Source organism: Lytechinus variegatus, chromosome 4 (genome assembly GCF_018143015.1).
Source record: "Lytechinus variegatus isolate NC3 chromosome 4, Lvar_3.0, whole genome shotgun sequence".
NCBI lineage: Eukaryota > Metazoa > Echinodermata > Echinoidea > Temnopleuroida > Toxopneustidae > Lytechinus > Lytechinus variegatus.
The window spans coordinates 48,321,635-48,345,840 of NC_054743.1; the positions used below are offsets into that span (position 1 = coordinate 48,321,635).

General features: G+C 38.6%; 1 protein-coding gene across 2 annotated transcripts; it reads right to left on the reverse strand.

Annotated features, from left to right (window-relative positions):
- Positions 1-210: 210 nt before the first annotated feature.
- LOC121414219 (titin-like) lies at positions 211-18,503 on the reverse strand. 2 transcript variants are annotated; one of them, XM_041607317.1, is made up of 11 exons: positions 18,140-18,503; positions 17,150-17,491; positions 13,372-13,713; positions 12,404-12,673; positions 11,401-11,691; positions 10,697-10,978; positions 9,859-9,879; positions 7,772-8,032; positions 5,412-5,513; positions 2,699-2,817; positions 211-1,947 (listed from the first exon to the last, which is right to left on the reverse strand). In XM_041607317.1, the coding sequence occupies exons 1-11, from the start codon at positions 18,180-18,182 to the stop codon at positions 1,510-1,512; spliced, it is 2,511 nt and encodes an 836-aa protein (XP_041463251.1). In that variant the 5' UTR covers positions 18,183-18,503; the 3' UTR covers positions 211-1,509. The 2 variants fall into 2 exon arrangements, with proteins under 2 accessions (XP_041463251.1, XP_041463250.1); XM_041607316.1 differs by having other exon boundaries at positions 211-1,950; positions 18,140-18,502.
- Positions 18,504-24,206: the final 5,703 nt, after the last annotated feature.

Below are 24,206 nucleotides of genomic sequence, written 5' to 3' on the forward strand. Positions count from 1 at the left end.
CTCTATTTAGGAATTGTGGTTATGGAAATACTTTATTTGCCCATGCAGAAAGTGCTTGTTCTTTACAGGAATTCGGATACCTGTCAGTCAATGTAAAATTGCCACTATTGTCATAATTCTATATAAAAAAGAAGCTTTTGTGAGCTGTCCTCAATTGTGGGGATACATACTTTTATACACACGCACACACACACCCACACACACACTGTACATCTGAAGGCTAAAGCAATTTATTTTTAAATTCTATATTATATAATTATTTTTCTTTGTTAAAAAACACACATTTTTCACAAGTTAAAGTATTGAACAAAATCTTCGGTGCAGTATTCAATTTAAAAACAAAATAGGTAATAAACACATGCTTGTGTATATATATACATTTCTTTTAAAACATCCTGGAATGAAATAGAACAAGATCTTTGATAAATAATTAATAAACTTCATAAATACACACCAATCAACCAACACAACATATCAATTGATAGTGTAGGTCTAATATTAAAGCAAATTTTCATTGAAGAAATATTAATAGAGAAAGGGTGATCCCGCCGATATGATCCTATCCACATACTCATAATAAAACGGTCATACTGGAACCATGGACCCATCCCGTTCCCATCTCAAACTCATCCAAACACCAACATCCACAAGCGCGCTCAAGCATGCCGAGGGGTCGCAGAGGAGAAATTCGAAAATAAAGGGGGAGGGGGGGGGGGGAGGCTCAGCCGAAAGTGAGGGAGGCGTCGAACCTGCCTATAATCACAATTCAATGGCATTTTTGTACGTTTTTATTGAAAAAAGTGGTGATGGGGTCGATGGCCAAGCCTTCCTCAGCCCCCTCCCCGGTTCCGCGGCCCTGAAGTAAAATAATATTTATTTTGTTTAAAGTCTCTCTAAAATGATCAAAGTATTAGCTCTTTAATGCATGAAACTTCACAATACACAGGCCCCTGCATAACAAAAATATCTGAAATTTAGAACGCACATAGGCCTATATGTTTCCTCTCATTTTAACCAATTATCAACACTCCATCCGCATGATGGGACTTCATTTTCCCACCCAATCACACACTCGCACAAACTTTGGAAACCACTTTGAGTCAATATCCAAATATGCGAATTCGAAGATGGACATTTTGTGATAATAATATCACAAGTGAAACGAGGCGCCCGTATTACAAAGATTTACAATTGATCCAATCAACCTTTAAGATAAATTATTGAGCGTATTAAGTTTACAGCTAGCAAGTATAGGCATACGACCCGGGTAGAAATGACTTAAAAATGGGTTTATTGACGTCATTTTCCGGTCTGTGTCAACATGGCCGAAGTATGGTCCGATGTAACCGTTTGCGGATCAGATCCGGCCCTTTTTAGTCACACTGGACCTATATTCATGGACATCTTCTCCTACCCGGAACAGATCGCACACTAAAAGTTCCAGTTTCCTGATCTACCTGACCCGGGATTTATGTTAGAGTGTGCTGTTTAGGGCATGACTTCCTCGGGTTACAGGACAGTATCATGGACAGAATCGCATCCTGGACTCGTCGGAACCATGTAGTCCGAAGGCTCTTCCTTGTTACGTTCGGCAACCGTGTAGGTGTCATCGTTGACCTCGATGTGGGGCAGCTGCACAGGTTCGTCCGTCGCCTTTGGCGTCAAATTCTGGCATGTCTGGACGATCGCCGCGTTCCCGTAAGGAATTCCTTCAGCTTCCTTCGGCCCGTCCTGTATGAGATGCAAGTGGGTGGTGTAGATGCCTTGGTCAGGGACACCTACTGTCTTGCCTGCATCCATCTTCATGTAGCCTTCTGGAGGAAATGGATCTCCATGGGTGATCTTTAGATCCGATTGAGTGATGGTGTTTCCCGGTGTATTGATGTTGGAGTTGTGCTGGTTGTCACTGATTTCCTTACCCTTGATATTCAAGATTGCATCATAGTTCTGCTGAAGAAATAATGCAGAACATCGATTTTCATAGTCTCCGAATCCTTCACGAATTCGAAAGGCATTCGGTTTTCGTTCATTATAGCCAAGTTGTGAGCAAGGCGATTAATACAAATAGACCTTTTAACATGTTTAGTACAAAACAATCAAATTTTGTGATAGATCTTGACATATAAAGAAATATATATTTCACCCACCCCCCTTCTTGGTCGTGGATTTTTTTTTGTTGGGAGCCCAGTCTTCAGCTCTCATTCATCAAGATATCAGGTCACAGAAAAGGAGGAAAGGGTCTTGGAAAGGGTGGTGCCAAGCGTCATCGCAAGGTTCTACGAGACAACATCCAAGGTATCACGAAGCCTGCTATCCGTTGTCTAGCAAGAAGAGTTGGAGTCAAAAGATTCTCTGGTCTCACCTAGACACGCGGCGTACTGAAGTCTTCTTGAAAAATGTCCCCCATCCCTACCCCCTCCCATCCGAAGGCAAGTGACTCTGATCATCGAATGTATGAAACAACTGTAGATCTACCAACAACTTGACTTAATGTTTCAATCAATCCCTAGCATTATTCCCCCCTCTTCACCACGACTAAATAGTAAATTGTGTGTTACCCTTTCGTTATTTTAAATTAATAAATTTCAAATAATGACTAAAATCTTGAAAAGAAATACATGTCAATGAGAGTAATGAATGAGAGTTAAAAAAATATTATGTCTGTTAAAAATTATTCCACCAAGTAAGGGATACTTACAAGTTCTGAGTCCTCATTTTTGAACGAATTGGGGCCTATTCCAATCGCCAGGGCACAGGCCGGGGGTAAGGGAAGGGCTCTTTGAATCGTTGACATGCCATCAAAATCCACAGAATTCCCTGCGTACAGGCAAATATACAAACAAAAATATTAAAGGAGAATTCTACACCAACCATGCCAAAAGAATGTCCATATGGTTAAAAGGGAATGAAACCTTTGGAACAAATAGGTTGTGTAGAAACAGAAAAATTAAAAAATAAGAATAAAGAAAGTTTGAGAAAAATCGGACAAATAATGAGAAAGTTATGAGCATTTGAATATTGCAATCACTAATGCTATGGAGATCCCCCAATTGGCAATGCGACAAGGATGTGTGATGTCACTGATGATCAACTTTCCCTTTGGTGGACTATAAAATCCCTCAAAATGTCTCTTTTTGCTTTTTCTTATGATGATACAAACTCTTTATCCATGATATATTCTTAAAAATTATGTATTACATGCCCTCATGGGGAAAGAACACATGATCTGTGGATAGATGTGATAAAAGAGGCAATTCAAGTGAAATATATATTAAAGTAATGGGAAAAGTTGTTCATAAGTGACATCACTGACATCTTTGTCGCATTGCCAATTTGCTATCTCCATAGCATTTGTGATCGCAATATTGAAATGCTCATAACTTTCTCATTATTTGTCCGATTTTTCTCAAACTTTTGTTGATCTGTTTCTTAGATTTTTCTGTTTTCACACAAGCTATCTTGTTCCAATGGTTTCATTCTCCTTTAAGAAGAGGGCAATCAAACAAGAAGAAAGCTGATATTTCAATAAATCTAAGTGCAAAATAGGACAATTATGACATTTAAAGTTTCGCTCTATTTTACCAAACAGTTCTATGCATAACACATTGATACAACATACACCATTGAGAAAATCGATGATGTCACTCAAGAACTGTTGATTTTTCTCCGTGTCTGTTGTATTTCATTGCTTTAATCATTTATTTTTTTCCAGGTTTGACCATAAGGAGACCCTTTCTCCAATAGGTTGACGTTAATATGCCAAGGGAGGAAATCAAAATGCATGTCACATATTTCATGTTATGAAATATAATAAAAATAGTGAATGGGTAACTTTATCGGTTCCCTAATTCGCATACTGGGAGGAAAATCACAGGCTATCGAACTGTTAATATGTGAAATATATCGAAGCTTTAAAATATCAAACTGTTTTCCAACTCCCAATAAGAAAATAGTGATAGTGGAACCTCATAGTTTCCCTCTACAATTGTAAAATATAAATTAAACGTATTTTACAACCTGGCTACTATTATGTGGATGCAAGTCTACGATTGCTCTTCAAGAGCTTAAAGTGGGTTTAAACAAAGTTTTTCCAAAAAATTAAAAGACTACGTTCAATTTTTATTCACTAACTATTAGAAAATTGAACATTTTGTTTTAAAATGTCTAAAGCAATGCTTGATCAGAACATACCTAAACCAGGTTGCAAAAACCATTTACTTACAGTAAATGTTACTATGCTAAAACAAGAGAGCATAAGGGAAATCAAAGCTGTAAGTTTCCCAGCATTGAAATCACATACAGTGGTGCTTAAAGTTAGTAAACCGCATAAGAAAATAAAGTGTTCAAGGTCTGTCATGTTTTAGATATTTAATAGTAAAGTATTACTGTCATAAAGTTGTGTTTCTCTGGGCTCTCAGAACATTGTAGTGCTGTTGTACAGTGTGTCCCAGAAAAAACGAAACCGAGATTCAGCGATCATTTATCATAACTTAATCATAAATAGAATAGACAAATGACCTACCAATTTAAAGCTTAGAATCTCTTCTTTCATCTGATATTACTTAGATTATTTCTTATTCACGCATGAGTGAGCAAAAACAATTTGAAGAAAGAATACCAAAAACTCATTTGGCGGGGGGTATCTGGGTTTCAAAAGGAAAACTACATTTCTGAAAAGTTCAATATCTGCTCTTTAATTTAGTACCTAAATTACAGAAAATGGTCAAGAAATAACAAAGTTCTGGTCATTTGAAATAAGGCTTGAATTTCAATAATGTCATAAAATGAAGAGGTTCTCTAGGCTGGCTTTCAAACTCACTCGACACTCCGTTTTGTTGATCAGCCATGCATTTAATCTTTTGTTCACCATGCGAAAGCTTCTGTGGGAAACCGGTGAAAACGCGGAAATATGGAAATACAAGCCTTATTTCAAATGACCACAACTTTTTTATTTCTTGACCATTTTCTGTAATTGGGGTACCAAAATGAGCAGATATTGAACGTTTCAGAAATGTGGTTTTCTTTTCGAAACCCAGATACCCCCCGCCAAATGAGTTTTTGGTATCCTTTCTTCAACTTTGCTCACTCATGCGTGAATAGGAAATATCCTAAGTAAAATCAGATGAAAGAGGAGATTCTCAGCTTTAAATTGGTAGGTCATTTGTCTATTCTATTTATGATTAAGTTATGATAAATGCTCGCTAAATCTCGGTTTCGTTTATTCTGGGACGCACTGTATAATTTCAACAACCAGCATGTAGGATGTGGTTCACGAACTTTATCAGCACAAAACTGCATATAATGTCGTGGCTCTGATTTTAATAAGCCACGTTTTCTTATGCAGAAGGCGTCACAGAATTATTGTGGGAAACGGATTGATGTAATAGCTTACAAACAAGGATATTTCTTACATCGTCTTTCTTTTGTTACGCGACACAGCCAGTAGGAAATAATAACTAACACAGTCACCCCGAGACAACATCCCAGTGAAACGACCAAGATGAAGAGCAGGCCTGGAACAGAAATAATCAGAAATTGTAAAAAACAGTTTTGACGAGAAAACATCATTTTAAAAGGGTATATCCCCCCATCAAACTGAGCTGACAGCAATCATGGTAGTGACTTAAATTTCTGCAATGCATATGGCACTTTCGCTGATGAATGAAGGGAACCTATCACAAATCCCTTCTGATCACAGTGTTCATAAACATTCACACTGTTGAAACGCTCCAATTCAACATTGTGTCATTTCGCATTCTGTTCAAGACTGCATGTGCAAAACCATTTGTGACAGTATATTCTTTCCAGTAGGGATTCGCGATTTGGCGGTCGCGAAGGCGAAATCTGAAAAAAAAGAAGTGTGTGTGGGAGAGGGTGTTCAATAAGGTGCGCGCACAGTTTTTTTTCAAGGTGAGCGAGTGATTGAGCTATCACAGACATGTGCGGTGTAACAAGGGTGTGGGGAGAGGGGGGCAACTGGTGACGTAGGTACCCTATGATTTTTTAAGTCGGAATAAAAGGGAGAGAAAAGGGATGACACCGGAAAGACAGAAGGAAGAAAAGTATGTTAAAACAGAGAGGTCTCGTACTGAAAAAACTCCGGTGTTGATTTAACACCAGCCCGGAATCTATTATGTCCACACCAGACAAGTGTTAAACAACTCCAGTTTCGTTTTGGTCTAACACCAGGGAGGTGCTTATACAACATCAATTAGTATTAAAACAGCATCGGTTTGATTCCAAACTGGTGTTGTTTTAAGACTTCTCTGGTGTGGACATATATAGATACCGGGCTCATGCAGTGTGGCTAGTAACGCAATAATGCTTCCAGAATTAAACTGAGAGGGGAGAAAGGATATCACATTAGCAAAATAGTCCTGTTCCCTGTAGTCTACATGCACAGACTCATATATGACACTTTAACCAATCAAGTGTGAAGACCATATGGACGCGAAACCCTGTCTCTGGCGAAGGCAGCCGCAGAGTACATAGTAAATCTACTCTCACTTCAGACTCCTCATTATGCCCTAAGACATTGTGAAGAAACAATATTAAAGATCGGTGTATGCAGACTATGATCTCTGTGGGTCTCCCATGCACCCCACCATGTAGGCCTATATACTCTAATTCTTTCATATCATCTTCATAACTTTCACCATAACAAATTTTACTACACTGCAGAAACTCCGGTATTGATTTAACACCAGCCCCGAATCTATACATGTCCACATCAAAGAAGTATTGAAACAACACCAGTTCGGAGTCAAACCAAAGTTGTTTTGCTACTGATTGGTGTTGTATTAACACCTATCTGGTGTTTGACCAAAACCAAACTGGGGTTGTTTCACACTTTTCTGGTGTGGACATAAATAGATTCCGGGCTGTTGTTAAATCAACCTATAGGATTTTTTTTGCAGAGTAATTGCATGAATTCATAGCTCTTTGTTCTTCTACCCGCCATCTGCAATCAATATCACATATTCAGCTTAATGTTAATGGTCAATGCATCCCCATCTCCACTAAAACTACTGTTCTTGGAGTATGCATTGATAACATGTTCACACTGTCTGCTCAAGTAAATCAGGTTGTCCGTAATTGTAATTATCATCTCAGCAATTTGTGGAGGATTCGTAGATTTATTGATCTTAAGACATGTCACCATGCTGTGCGAGCACTTATCCTTTCTCGGTTAGATTACTGTAATAGTTTATATACTGTTTTGTCAGCTAGAGATAGAAGAAAACTTGAAGTTATACAGAATCGTGCCGCTCGTTTAATTTTTGGCTTTGGATCCCGAACTCATACTACACCCCTACTTAAGGAACTCCACTGGTTACCTCTATTCCAACGCATTCAGTTTAAAGTCTGTTTATACGTATACAAAACTCTAAATCAATTAGCACCTGAATATCTTAATAATACCATCAAATTATACACACCCACTCGTAATCTTCGTTCAATCACTGACACATGCAGACTTTGCATTCCCTTGTCAAAACTCTCCTCTGCCGAAAAACGGTTTGCCGTAGCAGCTGCCAAGACTTGGAATGCTATCCCTCTTTCAATAAGAAATGTTTCCAGTGTTCTTGGCTTCAAATCATCCCTTAAGACATACCTTTTTCCTCAATAATTAATATTTTCCTTTTTATCTTGAATATTGTATAGTAATCATTGCAAATATTAAATGTTTCCTACTTTTGTACGCGCTATGGTACTTTTTGTTTTTAGCGCCTCTAAATACCCATTATTATTATTATGACAAATAACGTACTCCATCTTCCATCGCTGCCATCCAGGTACTCTACACGTGTTGAGGCACTGCAAACACCACGGCCACACACGACCAGCCACAGCTGATGCTCCCTGGCGCCATTCGTGATGTACACCGTCCGACCCGGAAGTAAACACGTTTCATTCATTTTCTGCAACCCGCCGACGTGAAACTCAGCATGGATGCAGAGGTCACTTGTGTCCCTCTCTGTTGAGGAGATGTCAAGCCTTCCTGTTTTCATTTCATATGTTGCACTTATACCTGTGAAAATAGAATGTGCGAATATCATAAACATAAGAACCATACTGTACACAATCCAATTATTGCTACATTCGTCTTATTTCCTGCTCCTTTATAACCCTCCATGCGCAGTGGCGTACCGTGGGTTACGGCATGGGGGGGGGGCACCAACTAAAATTTTTGTATCACTTAGTAGGCGCGCGAAGCGTGTTCAATTGCCAAGTGTACTGACTTAATGGAGGCATTTTAAGTACTGTGCTATAAAACGGATATGTATCTCATTGATCAAATAATGCGATTGTCAAGCGCGAGCTGAACATTTTTTTATTCAGACATTAAAAAGGACATTATAAGGAAAATGTTGAAATCATTATACGTACAATGTGAGCGCGAGTTGAAATTTTTGTATATACTGACCCCAAACAGTTTCGCTTATTTTCAGCAAAAGAGTTATATGAACGAGCCAGTTACATCCAAATGAGAGAGTTGATGACATCACTCACTCACTATTTCTTTTGTATTTTATTGTATAAAATATGAAATATTTTGATTTTCTCGTCATTATCATGTAAAATGAAGTTTCACTCCCTAAACACGTGGAATTCAATTATTCTAACATTTTGTGCTTCAGCCAAGGAGGTCCTAATTGTCAAATTCGTAAAAATTGAAATATTGTATAATTCAAACAATAAAAAACAAAAGAAATAGTGAGTGAGTGACATCATCGACTCTCTCATTTGGGTGTAACTGGCTCGTTCATATAACTATTTTGTTGAAAATAAGCGAAACCTTGAAATGTCATAACTTTCTTATTTGACATCCGATTTTGATGAAATTTTCAGCATCGTGCTCGTCCGATTTTTCTCTATTGATTCAAATCAACATTTTTCTGAGGTGGACTTGACCTTTAAAGGATTTTTTTTTAAAGGAATTCATGATAAGCAAACATATCTCACCAATCCACTAATACGAGCGAAGGGACGGAATGGAAATGGTTTATATTCAGACCTTGCAGGGCAATCACTTGTAGAAGTCGAAAAAAGAAGCAATTGTTACTACATATAGCAATAATAACCTGAAGTGCGAGGAAATATATCTCGTGTATGATTACGTGAAAACGGAATGTTTATTACAACAGGATTATATATCTCTTTAAACAGACAATTCGAGCACCAGGAATGATGAACACAAAGGCCCTAAGCGATTTTTTTTCATAAGGTTAAGAAAAAAACATTTCTGAAGTATAATGTCACAAAATAAAATAAATAGGTTCATTATTGTGGACTGAAATAATCGCTAAAGGGTATTCATTTCTCTCCCAATCTACTATGGTCAACAAGGAAATTCGTGATCACTCTCGCGAAAAGTGTAAAAAATTAATATAATACACAATAATTTCTTCTTCCACCATTTTTTTTTGCCAGCCGATGGGGGGGGGGGGGGTACCGTCCCCCTGTAGTTACGCCATTGTCCACATGCACCTCATTGTGTTTTTCGGCTTACTGAATTGTTTTTAATCGTTATACTCACGTATTACTATCATCTTTTGTTAATTCGAGTGAAATAGAAGGTCACCAATTCTGCCAGTTCATAATCCACTTGAAATTCTAAACACTTTCTATTATACCATAAGTAATTTTATTTTCCTCCTCAACTTGGAAAGAAGTGTTATTAGTTTCATATCAGTTGTGTTTACTTCGTTGTCATCATCGCTCGGCAAAGTACTGAAACTTATACGACACCAGATACCACGTACTGTAAGAAGTGCTACCACAACAATGACAGACTAAATATACGATACTGATAAATCATGTGCATATATAGGTCTATATAAGTATTCCACTTACCCAATTCATCTACAGTACCCGCTGCCATGCAAGAAAAAAAATGAAGAAAACAAAAAGAAAATTTGTGAAATCTGCTGGCTATCCACTGTAGTTTTTCCTTTCTTGTTACTCACACTTCCATTATTTTAACTTTGTACTGAGATTAATATAGATTTTGACAGGCAAGTATTTTCCCAGTAATTTTTGCTCTTTAAACCTCATCTGTCGTATCTTGTATAGTTTCTTTCCGTATAGGCTGATTTATCAGTCTGATGCAAGAAGCTATATTATTATCATTAATATAAATATTTTCCAATACTGTCCCCCACATGTGTTCACAGATTTAGCATATTATCAATTTTTAACGATTCCATGACATTTGCTCCAATGACAAATGCTCCGCTGCAAACTCCGCATACTATTGGAATGACCAACTTCAACCCTGGGGAGCGTTTCATGAAAGGACTTGTCGGACGTTTTATCTGACAGTTACCATAGGAGCAATGCCTCCCAGCCAATCAGAATCATGGAAAGATGTCAGATCTGATAACTTGTCGGACAAAAATATTGATGAAATGCTCCCCTGGACTTCGCGTTATACACTAAGCCTAACCATAAAACATAACATTAACACTAACCCTTACCCAATATCTTAGACGAATAAAACCCGGAGCAATTATCGCCGGATCAAATGTCGTGTCACATTCCTACATCCTTATAGCTCGTTACGTGTACACATTGTGTGGCATTGTGTTCTTTCTAGCCTGGAATTATCATCATCGTAAATATCATCACTATAGATATTTTCATTTTAAACATTTACATTATTAACATACTGGATGAAGGCCGATCGACTTACGAGCAGTCGACGCAAAGATGTCAACGCCATCACTGCTCCCGACTTCGTTTTCTGCTCGTACTATTATTCTGTACTGAGTATAGGTCCTTAGCCCGTCTAGGATGAACTGCCAATCCGTTATCCCCTGTTCTCTGCGGCACCTTTCTTCCTGGGTGTCGTTGACGCAGTATGAGACTGCGAATGTCATCGGCTTGCCACCATCTTGACCGGGTGTCCACGAGAAAGTGAGGGATGTTTTCGAGGAGCTGATAACCTGCAGGTCATGAGGGGGATCTGGGAAGCCTTTATGGAAGCGTATGGAAAGAAAGTTATTATGGTGTCGATCATAGTGATTTATAAGTGATTGCAAAGCACTAATGCTTGTAAACAAGCAACTACAGGACAGATGGCTCAGTGTCCTATCGAGACATGCCTGGTGACCTGGTAATAAGGATAAATAGATTGCTAAAAGGTAACAGCACATCAGGACTTGCAAGAAAGGAACTCCGCAGTCACGAAAATGCTAGACCATGATTTATAGCGTTTCGCATGTACATGTTTTTCTTTAAAGCTTCAGCAATATTAACAATGGCTACACAAAACAGAAAAATCAGATTAAAAAAAAGGAATAACCGGGAGTGGATCTCTAAATTTTCCTTATAGCCTTAAAAACAGACAATCGAATACCCTTGAAGTAGGTTACGATCAAGGAACTATGTTCTTACAGTATCCGGTGAGCTGAATAACGAACGAATCTGCTCCGAGTGAATTTATGGCGGTACAAGTATAATTCCCGAAGACATCTCTGTGAACATTCTCTGCGACCTGCAATCTGCTCTCCAGTAGAGTTGTCGAGAGTCTTCTGAAGGTACTAGTAGTGACCTGTGATTGGTTAGGCGTTGACCACGTGATCATCGATGTCGTTGAAGGATTGGCATCAACAAGACACGAAAGGATGGCTCCGGTCCCCTCATTGGCGTGAATAATGGACACCCGTCGATCAATATCAGGGGGATCTGTTTATTGAAGATTGGATGGATATTCCAACTAAATAATCTTGTTTGTGTATTATGAAATATTTGCAACGTTAGATTGTCGGCCCACACTATATCCATTGATATAAAGAACACAAAAATGTTCCATATGGCTTAGTATACATGTACAATGTCCTGTGTTTACTGTTGCCTACCTGCCAGATTTCTTGTATTAAATCGATCCATGACAGAGGTCAAACACTCAAGTCATTAAAATTCCGAAATCTTTTCATTATTTGCCATATCTGACGTTAGAATCTACAAAAATAGCAGAAGAGTGATTTTTTTCTCTCTTGCATAACAGAGCGCGACTGTAAACGCCGCTTTTCCGACGGCGGCGGTGTCATCAAATCTTAACCAAAGATTAAGTTTTTGAAACGTCATCATAATTTTAAAAGCTTATGGATCTGGTTATAACAGTTGGACATAAAAATAGTCGAGCATCAATAAACATTCTGCCTGAGTTTTAGGTCCCATTACAAGGGACAAATGACTTTACACCACCCAGAAAAAATAGTTCATGAAACGTGGACATATTAAAGTAATCAAGTACCACTGGTCGTCTTGCATAAGTCTTCGGTCATACGAGCAAGGTCAAACGTAGTTTAGGGTCACTGAGCATAGTATCATAATTATAAATGGTGTTTTTTGTGACTGATTATACAAACACAATCGTTTCCGTATTCTAACTCACATTGCACAGAGATAGTTGTTCTTTGCGCCGCCAAACCGGCTTCACATCGGTAATCTCCAGAATGATTGCGATGCACCTCTGCAATGAACAACCAGGATGACCCTGTCCCGTTAGCTAAGACAATGCCAGGTGAGGTGTCCTCTTGAACCTTCCTCCAGGAGACACTAGGTGGTGGAAAGCCATTTGATCTGCACGCCAAGGATGCATTGTGCCATCTTTCCCGCCAAGGTTCCAATGGGGATCGGGTCAAGACGAGGTCAGAAGGTGGATCTACAAATAGTAATATTTTCAGAATAGACTTGACCGTTGTAGCAAAGTAAAAATCTATGGAATTTTAGAGCATTATCATACATGCCGGGGTTGGGGGGTCGGGTGTCAATTTACCCTGTACATGTAGTGCTATGTGACAACCTTTAATCCTTTTTATAATGGACATAGGATTAAAGACAAATATCCACGCATATACTCTTTAGTACCAAGACCTTCAGACGGGAAGGCTAAATAAAATAAAAGCTTTAAAATGGGCAAAAAACTATGTTATGATACAATAATTTCCTATATATCAGTTCAAGCAAATACCTACCAGGTCTCAATTACAACTCTATTGCATCATAATGTTACATTAAAAATACGCGCAATCAGTACGAACTTTCCCATTACAGCATAGGGGACTCCAGTATTAAAATATATAACAACATAATCTCCGTAGCCTGTAACCATATGAACTACATGGCCTACATGAAGGTGCAGAGGGGATCATATACTAAAGCCCATATACCCAGGCCTAACAAGCAACTCCATTACGATATAAGGATACGGTGAGCATCGTAAGCATCGTATATGGACAGTCCTTTATCAAGTTTTGCCAGCTTACTATGATAATAAGTGCCAGGATTTCAACGTTCCATTGCAGTATGAAAAGAGGACAGAGTCTCCTCACCGTTTCTCTGCTGTAGTCCTATACTTACAATACACATCGGTGGAGCAGACGTCAGAACATACGTTCTGTCTATCAGGTGGTCTACATGGCATAGACGACTCCGTCCTACAGCACTGTGAAATCAGTCGCAGGTCTGCCGCTACCTCGGAGGCATTTGGAATGCTATCCCGGGTAACGTTCACGTGAATCTCAAACCCGGGCAAACTTGATGTATATTCGGGTCTCAAGGAAGGTGAGAGGAATATTTTGGCGATCCGCGTGAACTCTTCCAAAGTCTGGTACGGGGTAAGATATGAGCACGTGAGATCCATGAATGAGTTGAGGTCAATACTGTCGTCGCAATCTACGGTCGGTCGGTGGACAGTACACTCTGTAATTATGTGCAAGATTATTCAAATGGTAAATACAGACCTGATGAATGATGGCTAACATTTCGATGGCTAGAACATGTATTTTCAGCTTGAATTGATTTGATAAAGAAGAAAATAAATAAATTAGCATACGTAGACAATTTAATCGAAATCGGTATGTAAAATTACGTTAGAAAGTTATGACATTTTAAAACTTTTTTTATTTACCATCCAACTCTGATGAATTTTCAGGTCTATGGTTATTGTTTTATTAAGTCTTCTCGGTTGATTCAAATCCACACTTTGTGGGTGGACTTAACCCTGAAACTAATAAGTCAAATGGTTTCCTGTCAAATAATAATGAAACAATCTCAACAATTGCCTAATGATCAAGGATTGTAAGGGCATCTTTAATCATGCCCATCCTTGGTCGTAGTCTTAAAATTCAACTGTTTACTTTCGGTCTATCGGCATTGGGATATCTAATGTAGGGCTATATTAATCGAATTTATTTTCTACATTCTACATACTACCACTTGGCAATTTTGATTTAAAATTATTTTGGAAAGAGTGAAACAGATAGGGAGAGTTATGGGGAAAGGGGGAGGGAGGGAGGGAGGGGCGCTAGACAGAAAAGGGCTTGCACCAATCGATTTAATGTCATTTGCGATGATTTCTTGTATTTCATTTTAATTCAACAACATTCGGTGTTATGGCGAGAGCGAGAGGTAAAAGATTGACATATCGAACCTACGCCGAGGCATAAAATGATTCATAACGTCTTTCTCGAGCTTATGAAAGGTGCTAGACAGAAAAGAGCTTGCACCAATCGATTTAATGTCACTTGCAATGATTTCTTGTATTTCATTTTTAATTCAACAACATTCGGTGTTATGACGAGAGCGAGAGGTAAAAGATTGACATATCGCAAGATATGATGGAGAGAGAGAGAGAGAGAGGGGGGGGGGGTGAGAGGGAGAAAATTAGTCTAGTCGGAAATGGGGATTCCCGTGCACCATCGTGTTTGACCCACTTTTCTTTGTATTGCCTGAAGTTTCTAGTTAATGACTTATTTGAGAAAAAAATCATTAATATTGCAAATAACATGCAAAAGAAAAAGAAGTAAAAAATCCCCGGATGTGACGGTATTCCTAATTGTCTATTAAAAAACTCTTATAGCCATCTTAGATCCATTCATACAAATTTTTATGTCTCTTTTATCACTGGACGGGTCCCCAACAAACTGAAAATCTCCAAAGTCATCCCTTTGTTGAAAAAAGGTGACAATCAACTCGTTCCCATCGTCGAATATCCTTACCACACTATCTAAAATGCTAGAAAAGCTTGTCCATACCATCATGACTATATAGGACAACTGCTTTTTTTCAGACAACTTCCAACTAGAATTCCGTGAAAAACATATAACTTCCCGTGTAGTTTTGTCATTTATTAATAATTTATTATTATAAAGTTATACCACTTCCATCGATAATGGTTGTCATACTTTCGGTATTTTCCTTGACTTCTCCAAGGACTTCGACATAATTAATCACGAAATTTTCTTACATAAACGTTGTCATTTTGGAGTCAAATAGAAGGCATTGGAGTAATTAGGGGATCAACTCAGCTAATAATAACACTTCGTCTACTCTTCAAATGAAGTAGTGGTGTCCAACCGAGTAGTCTTCTTGGCCTACTTCTTTTTTACTTATATTAATGATATTCAAAAGACATCAAAGTTACTGTATACTTTTCGCTGACTACTCAAATATTTTCTTATATAATGATGATGTTAACCAACTCGTTTTTTTTTGGATTGTAAATTGTGAGCTAATAAATGTTATAGACTGGATCAAGGCCAGCAAACAAAAAAGATACAAAAAAAATAAATAGAGGAAACAGAGAAAAAGAAAAATAAGATAAGGAAAGAACAAGAACAAGAAAAGAAAAGAAAAAAGAATATGACAAAGAAAATAATAGAAAACAGGAAAAAAAGAGGAGGCAGCGAATAATAGAAGGAAAAAAAGATTAACAGAAAACAAAAGGAGAAAAAACAAAAAAATGTGAAGTAAAAAAAATTAAAGGGGGAAAAATGATGAAGGGAAAAAAACACACTTTTCATCCTCACAAAGAAGGCTCCAAATTCAAGCAGAGGCAAATTAGTCAATTTTTTAATAGTTGCCAGCACACTACAAGACAGAAGAGAAAGAAGAATCACCAGAAGACAAATTACATGCTATTTAGCAACAGAATCAAGACCTAATAAACAGCATTATTATGCTGGATATTCTCGATTTTTTTAATGAAAATTAATTATTTCATATTCTTTGAAACAAATGATGGAAAAGGTTAAGAATATCTGCACTTTTCCCTATGGTTTTGATACGATAAATTGCTTGTTATTGTTTTCATTTCATTCCAGATCTAGCAACGCATCAGTTCTCGGTATTGTTTAAAATATATATATTGTGGAACAAGCAGTATAACGGGTAGAAACAAAAACCTATTTCTCGGTGTATTGTTAAAAATAGTGGGGAATTAGCAGCATAATGGGTAGAAACAAAAACTAATTTCTCGGTGTATTATTTAAAATAGAGGAATTAGTGGGGAGTTAGCAGCATAACGGAAATACGAACAGAAACTTTTCTCAGAATGGTTACGTTTTTCAAATTTGATGACAATATATAGATTTAGGATTGGAAAATTGATTCTATTTTTAACTGTTTCCCAATAAAGATCAGATAACATGGATAGGCCTTTATAATTTTTTTTATAAAAACCTGCATTAAGTATTATCCTTGCGTACCGGTTTTATATATACCAATATATTACATCCCGATTGTCGAGATGATGAGATACAAGAGACAAAGAGGTAATGCATTATATATTATTCCGAAATGGGGGCTCTCATGTCAATTTTTGATGTTCCCCTTGCTATTTCGTGTCCCATGGGGTTCAGCATAGGCAATTTCTGCGGCCATATTGGATTTTCGTGAAAATTATTATTTTCATATTTTTGCCAAGGTGATGGGAACGTTTGAATAAATGCGATCTTAACTATGATATATGGAAGGAATGGATTGGATTCGTTTTCTTGACAGTAAGGGCAATATTGGGAAATGAGAATATGTGCCAAAGTCGGGTCAAGTATTTGCATGTGCATTTTGATCGTTGTGCTTCAATGTGAACATCAAAGACTAATGTATAGGCCTAATGTAAGAGTTCGGCATAAATGAGGATATATTGACGAGAATATTGATATGCTTCCTGCCCGGGCTTCCTGCCAGTATAAATGTCTTAATTTGTTTAGAGGAAAACGTCATAATGCATTACTCGGTATTGCGCTGAAATGAGACGAGCCTGAGACTGCAAATCCCGCTTTTTGAGTGCTCGTCACAATTATTCTGAGCAAAGTTACGCCCCTACGCGCCCCTGGTTACGCCCCTAAACTCTTACCCGTAACGTCCAGATTGACCACGGCTGATTGCGCATCATGGTTGTTCAGCACCAAACAGGTGTAATTCCCAGCATCCGACAGGACCGTATCCAAAATGATGATCGTCATCCTCCCCGTTCCGTTTTCATCAGATATGACGGATTGGTGTCGCGTTGAATCGCAATCTTCGCCGCCACATAATCGTACCTGCTCGCTGAATCCATTTTTGCCGTCGAGAGACCAAGCGAATGAGGATCCCGGGGAGCTGGATGGGGAGAAGGAGCACGTCAACTCAGTCCGGTCGCCGACAAAGGAGGTAACCGGGCTGCTACTCCTCACGACCAGCTTTGCAGCAACTGATCCTGAAAAGCAAAGTAATCGATTATTAACATTGTCATCCTGAAGGGTACGAGTTTTCCCAATTTTTTTTTTTTTTTTATAAAAAGACAACATCAAATCATACAATTTTCAACATAATTTAACCCTACACTCTAAAAAATATTGGGTTAAAGTGCTCCATGAGGGTCATTGTGGGTCCAACCAACTTCGGGCATTTCTTTTTGGCACTTTTATTTTTCCAGTGTGATGAAGATTTAGCCCATTGTTAAGTAATTGCTGTCTATTGTTTAACCTTGCTGGACAATATGCTTCCCTCATTGGGTAAAATACTGCCCCCAAATTTTACCCTTTTTATAATGTATTGGGACGGGCTGGGTTGATTTATTACCCCTCGACATTTTCGCGATATATCTGTAAGGCGAAAAGCAGGAGATGCGCCTTGCCTTGACGTTTTCTTTCAAGTCTGCCTAACTTTAGTAGGACACCAATTTCACGACCCCCGGATAGACGAATAATAGAATTACATAACAATTCGTAAGTGACTTTCAGATCCAAAGTTGCTCTGAAACTTGAAATTGAGTGCAAAATCAATGCAATTGCAAATCATAATATATTGATCATAATTTCAATTTAATGTAAATCTGATGTATTCATGTATATTATACACTTACTTGTTACGAGGAAACACATCAACAATCGAAGCAGGTAATTCATTATGTCCACAGCCTTCTTCGCTGCATATCCATCGGTATGTAATGAGAGTAATAAACTGAGGCTTGGTTTCCAAAACTTGCTCGTTTACCATGTTTACAGAGCCAATTGAAAGTCGGCCGTCAAGAAGCTCCTTGGTGACAGTGCGAAACCAGTTTCGAGGGATTGAGGTCGTGTAAGGGAGGAGTTGTGAGAGTTTTGTGTGTGCGACTGTGCGTGTTTGTGCCTAAAGTCGGGCCGGGGATAGGATTTGGAGTGTAATTATGAATAAAAACCAAGTGACACACATACTTATGTCCTATAGAAAGTATATCGTGCACACTTTCCAGCTATGGGACAAGTTGGGCATGTTTAGCGATATTGGTAGATCAGTTTCGAGGGACAAAGGTCTTGTAAGTGAAGTGTGGGTGAGGGTTTTGTGTGTGATTTTGCCTAGTGGGTGAGGAGGAGGAGGGGGGGGGGGGAGATGGGTGGGTGACGAGATGCTATTACTTATTGCAGACACCGAACACACCTACACACACGTTCCCATTCATCTCTGCACACACACACCCTCACATACGTCCAAGCTCGCACATTCTACCCCAATCTTAAGCACACACTCGTCTGACCATCCAACTGTCTCTAAATTCCCTTGAAGACGGTCATATGCAGATATTTCTTTCGGGGGGATGCATAAAAGTTGAAACTCGATAGCATTAAAGGAAGCTCTTGGACTTTTGAAAATGAAATTAAAGGATTAACGTGCACACATTTTGGTGCAATTAGCGAGAATCTACCTCACAGAATTAAGGGGAGGGGGAGGGGGGCTTCGACATGACCCTATAAATGCGGGCGGAATACACCGTATATTCACTGGTTGCATATATTATGGGAAAATGTACCTATGCTATTATAGGGATATTTTTAATTTTTATTTATTCAGGGAAAGCTTAAATTAACTATGCTCTTCAAGAGGTTCCAATTCCGCTATATGAGGTTTTCCCATAGGCCTATATAGTTCAGATTTGTAATTTTATTTGAAAATTAGAAGCGAAATTAATTTTTGTTGATCAACCTATCCATCGATCAATCTATCAATCAAACAGTTAATCAACCGATCAGTCAATCAATCAGTCAATCACATGCATATTCATTGTTTTTAGGATACATATTTTCATGATGTTGTAATCTACACCATCCTCGTTTAAAAAAACCACCAAACAATCTGACGCACTCAGGCTGTGTGTATTGTGTAAGGAAATAGGATACTGTAACGAATTTGTTATCTCAGTAAAAGGTTTAAAGAATATTGCCACCTAAAAAGAACAAATACAATGACGGTGCTCTATTCATATTCTTTAATACCAGTTTTACAGGTACGTCTGCCGATAAGAATTTTCTTTGTTAAATTTTCTTTGTTAAAAACAAGGGCCACCAAAAATCATTATTCTAATATACATGTACACTGCAAAAACTCCGGTGTTGATTTAACACCAGCCCGGAATCTATATATGTCCAACCCAGAGAAGTATTGAAACAACACCAGATTAGAATCAAACCGATGCTGTTTTAATACTAATGGGTGTTGTATAAACCCCTATCTGGTGTTAGACTAATACCATAAACGGTGTTGTTTAACATTTTTCTGGTGTGGACATATATAGATTCAGGGCTGGTGCCGGGGGGGGGGGGGCACTCAGTATATAATGCATAATGGGTATGTGCCGCGGAGGGGACCCCCATTTTCACACTCAAATTTCCGTTCCAGGAACAAACAAGAAAGAAATCCGCTCCAAAGCTTCGCATTTTTCGTTACTCCGTTCCGGTCGCATTGATCTGCTACAATGAGCTGGAATTTGGTGAAAAGCGGCCGTAGAGCGCTTTTCGACCATCGCCTCAGCGCGAGAGCACCCGGCGGAGGCCGTGCTAGCTGCATCATGCACGACTGCCCGTTCCTTAAGGCGCTGTCACACCTTGGCGTTTTAGACAGCGTATGCCTGACGTATGAGGAATTTGGCGAATACGCTGGCGTACGTCGAATACGTTACGGGTAAGTTTTGCATACGTTAAGAGTACGCTAAAACACGCTGGTATACGTCGTCATACGGCGAGGTGGTCGAAAAAAAATTTTTGCAAGCACAAAATTTTTAGACGTATGCCAGCGTATGGCTCATACGTCCCGCATACGCGGGCCATAAGTTGTAGGCAACTTACGCGATCGTTGATACACGTTGACACACGTTACTCGTAAGTATAAGTCGATGTACGTCGAGATAATGTCCAGCGTACCCTAAAACTTACTTCTAACCTATGAGTAACGTGCTTTGAACGTATGTGTAACTTAACTCCAACGTATATTGACGTATGAAGACGTGCTCCGGACGACCACAAAACTTACTGAACGTGTTTATAACTTACAGCTACCGTATAATGGCGTATTGACAACGTTTATCATGTTTATAGGAATTAGTATATAGGTTTTCCAGGTCAAATGTCCGCCGTGTCAGAGCAAATGTCCGATTAGGTAATACAAATGTCTATAGGGAATTCAAATGTCCTTTTAGCCAGACTTTTATCCCAATAGATAGAGCACATGTCCATAGAGAAATCAAATATCCGTACAATAGAATTCTTATTCAATAGAGAAACCGAATGTCCGTTTTGTCATACTAATGTCCTAATAGGTAAAGGAAGTCCCAATAGAGAATTCAAATGTCCCAACAATAGGAATGATTACATAATCCTGCATTAATTAACGCGTCAAGTCTACAATAGGTAAATCAAATGTCGTATAGGTAAATCTAATGTCCGTTTAGACTTGCTAATTGAAAGTGAAGAGCAAAGATGCCGTATGCCAAGATATCTGATGAAGATAAGCAGCGATTGCTTGATGCCTTTAGGCAGGGGCAAGATTATGTAGAAGTTGCAAGGGTACTTGGTATTAAACGTGATACAGCCTACCGTATCATCCGCCGGGCAGAGGCAAGGGATGGTGTCGTTTCTGTTGCACGAGGTGGTCGTCGTCATAGACTTGTGACAGATGAAGCAAGGGATGTGGCAATAGATATTGTCGGGGAACATCCAGAGTTTACACTGGATCAGATTAATGCAGAGCTCAGACGTCGACTTCCCAATGCTCAGCACTTCTCACGGTCTACTTTGTCCAACATGTTAACAGCAAATCTCATCTGCATGAAGAAGCTGGAGGACTCAGTGGCCCGAGAGAAACAGCGATAGAACCAAGAGAATGAGGATGGAGTTCGCTGTCTGGATGATGAATACAGGTGTCAATAGAGAGCTCGTATACATAGACGAAGCCGGATTCAACCTGTGGACGAAGAGGACCCGTGGTCGAGCAAGGCGTGGTCATCGAGCAGTTCGAGTCGTGACGGGACGTAGAGGAGCAAGCCTTACAATGACTTTCGCGGTTAGCAACATAAGAGGACTTGTCCACCATGACCTGATCCAAGGAGGAATGAATGGTGACGGATTCATACATTTCCTGGAGCAAGTTCCTCTTGTTGCGGAGCAAAACACCAGCATGTTGTTCGATAATGCTCGAGCTCATGGTCGTGCCCGACAGGCAAACCTACCAGATCATGTGGAAGTCAGGAACATCCCACCCTACTCCCCAGGCGCGCCGGAACACTTTCAGTTTTTGGGGGGCAAAATCCCGAAGGGGGCACAATATTTTTGACAGCGTGAGTGACCGAAGCGATCGAGCTGGAGAGGGTGTGGCGCCCCCACGCTAAGGACTTTGTGTAAAAATTGAGTATAAAAGTTGCGTTTTTAAGAGCATTCAAAAATAAATTTCTTGCGAATTGAACATAGAATTCAATACGAAAACTATACTCATAATTTATGAGAACCTATGAAATCTATGCGCAAAATGGTCGAACCGGAATGTGGTTTTCATGTCTGATCAATTAAAGGGATGGTCCGGGCTGAAAATATTTATATCGTAATACATAAAGTAGAATCCACTGAGCAAAATGCCGAAAATTTCATCAAAATTGGACAACAAATAATAAAGTTATTGAAGTTTAAAGTTTAGCAATATTTTGTGAAAACAGTCGTCATGATTATTCATTAGGTGGGCTGATGATGTCACATCTCCACTTCCCGTTTTCTTATGTTATTACATAAAATCATAATTTTTTCATTATTTCATACTTGTGTGAATATGTCCCCCTTATAATGAAAAAGTTGCAGCAATAAATATCTAATGCACTAAATCAGTTGTCAATCCAATTTTTCTAGTTCTTGGAGGAAAAAATTTGAATAAACCTAATTACATATTATAAAATACAAAAGAACAAGTGGAGATGTGACATCATCAGCCCAGCTAATGAATATTCATGACGACTGTTTTCACAAAATATTGCTAAACTTTGAAATTCACCAACTTTGTTATTTGTTATCCGATTTGATGAGATTTTCAGCATTTTGCTCAGTGAATTCTACTCTATGTATTAAAATATAAATATTTTCAGCCCGGACCATCCCTTTAAATTACGTATCACGCTTATATTGACTCAAAATACCAGAAATTAAATTTTCATGCAATATCCTTTCAGAAACATTTATTTATGTACATTTACATACACACCGATGACGCGAGAGAGCACAATCATAAGGTTCAAGAAATTCCTGTCAGAACAAGGAGTGTATTAAACAGAAACAAAAGAAATTCTAATGAATGTATTTTCAAATTTAAAATGTTATACTGTTCTGACGTGGCAGACGTCGATAAGCACTTAAATCCCCATTCTTACAAATCATTTCTGACATCAGCATTGGAGATACTCCCTGATTATTCATGCGTGGGCAATACGTTTCATATTTTGTAACTGGATCGAGGAAAAAGAAATCTAACAATTTAAAACTTTTCTGAAAATCATTAAAGTTTAATACATTACTCGATATATGTTTCCTTTTGCATGTTTTGTATGGCTCGGAAGCACTTTTGGATGACTTCAAAATCTTCTTTTTTCTTTACATATTTTCTGGGGAAAATGTGACCATAACCAGAAAATGATGAATATCAAATTCCAGGAAATTTCATTTGTAAATAATCATGAACTGATTGACAAACTACCGCAGTTCATAACGTACATTATGTAACATTATTTAGAAGAAAACAATTACATTCCAAAAGCGGATGTGGTACACTTTCAATTTGCCATTCAGTTTTAGTCTGAAATGTATTCATTAAAAGGTTAAACGTTATAACACTGTAATAAGATGGTAAAGGGGCTTATCAAAGGTATGTTTTACAGAGGGACATGTTCGTCAAAAGACGCGAGGCTTACTATGAATATGATACGTAATTGCCCCGTCAGGGGCGAAATTTTTTCATTTCTGACAATGGAAATGACACTTTTTAGGCAGAAAAGTGCTTCCATCGTATACTTTTGTCCTTAAATAATTTATAATTTTTCTACTTTAGGGGGCACTTTGGGGGGGCAAAATCTCGTTTTGCCCCCCCCAAAATTTTATTTGGGGGGGCAAGTGCCCCCCCTGCCCCCCCGCTTCCGGCGCCTATGCTACTCCCCGTTTCTCAACATCGTTGAAAATTGTTTCTCCACCTGGAAGGCGGCAGTCAAAAGGGAGTTAGCGAACGTCCGAGAAGATCTTCTTCTCCAACCTCACGAGGAGCGAATGGCAACGCTGGCACAGATTGGAGAGCAGGTTGTCGATGTCATCACCCCAAACCTGAGCCAGAATCTCTTCCGTAGAATGCAGCAGTACTTACCAGAATGCATGCGACAAAATGACATTTTGATGTAGGACTTCATCATGTAAAGACTTTATTTCATTTTTATTTATTTGTCTTTTCTTTTTTTTTCATTTGCGTATGTTGTTCAGTGTTATGGCTATACGCACGTGATTTCTAGTTCTTTTTTTATACCAAAACTGAAATATATATTTTTATCCAAGTTTAAAAAGTGAAGATTGAAATCAAAAGAGGAAAAGATTTAAGCCATATATATTTGAGATAAACGGTGACTTTGAGCTGTTGTTATCACAGGAAAGGAAAGAAAT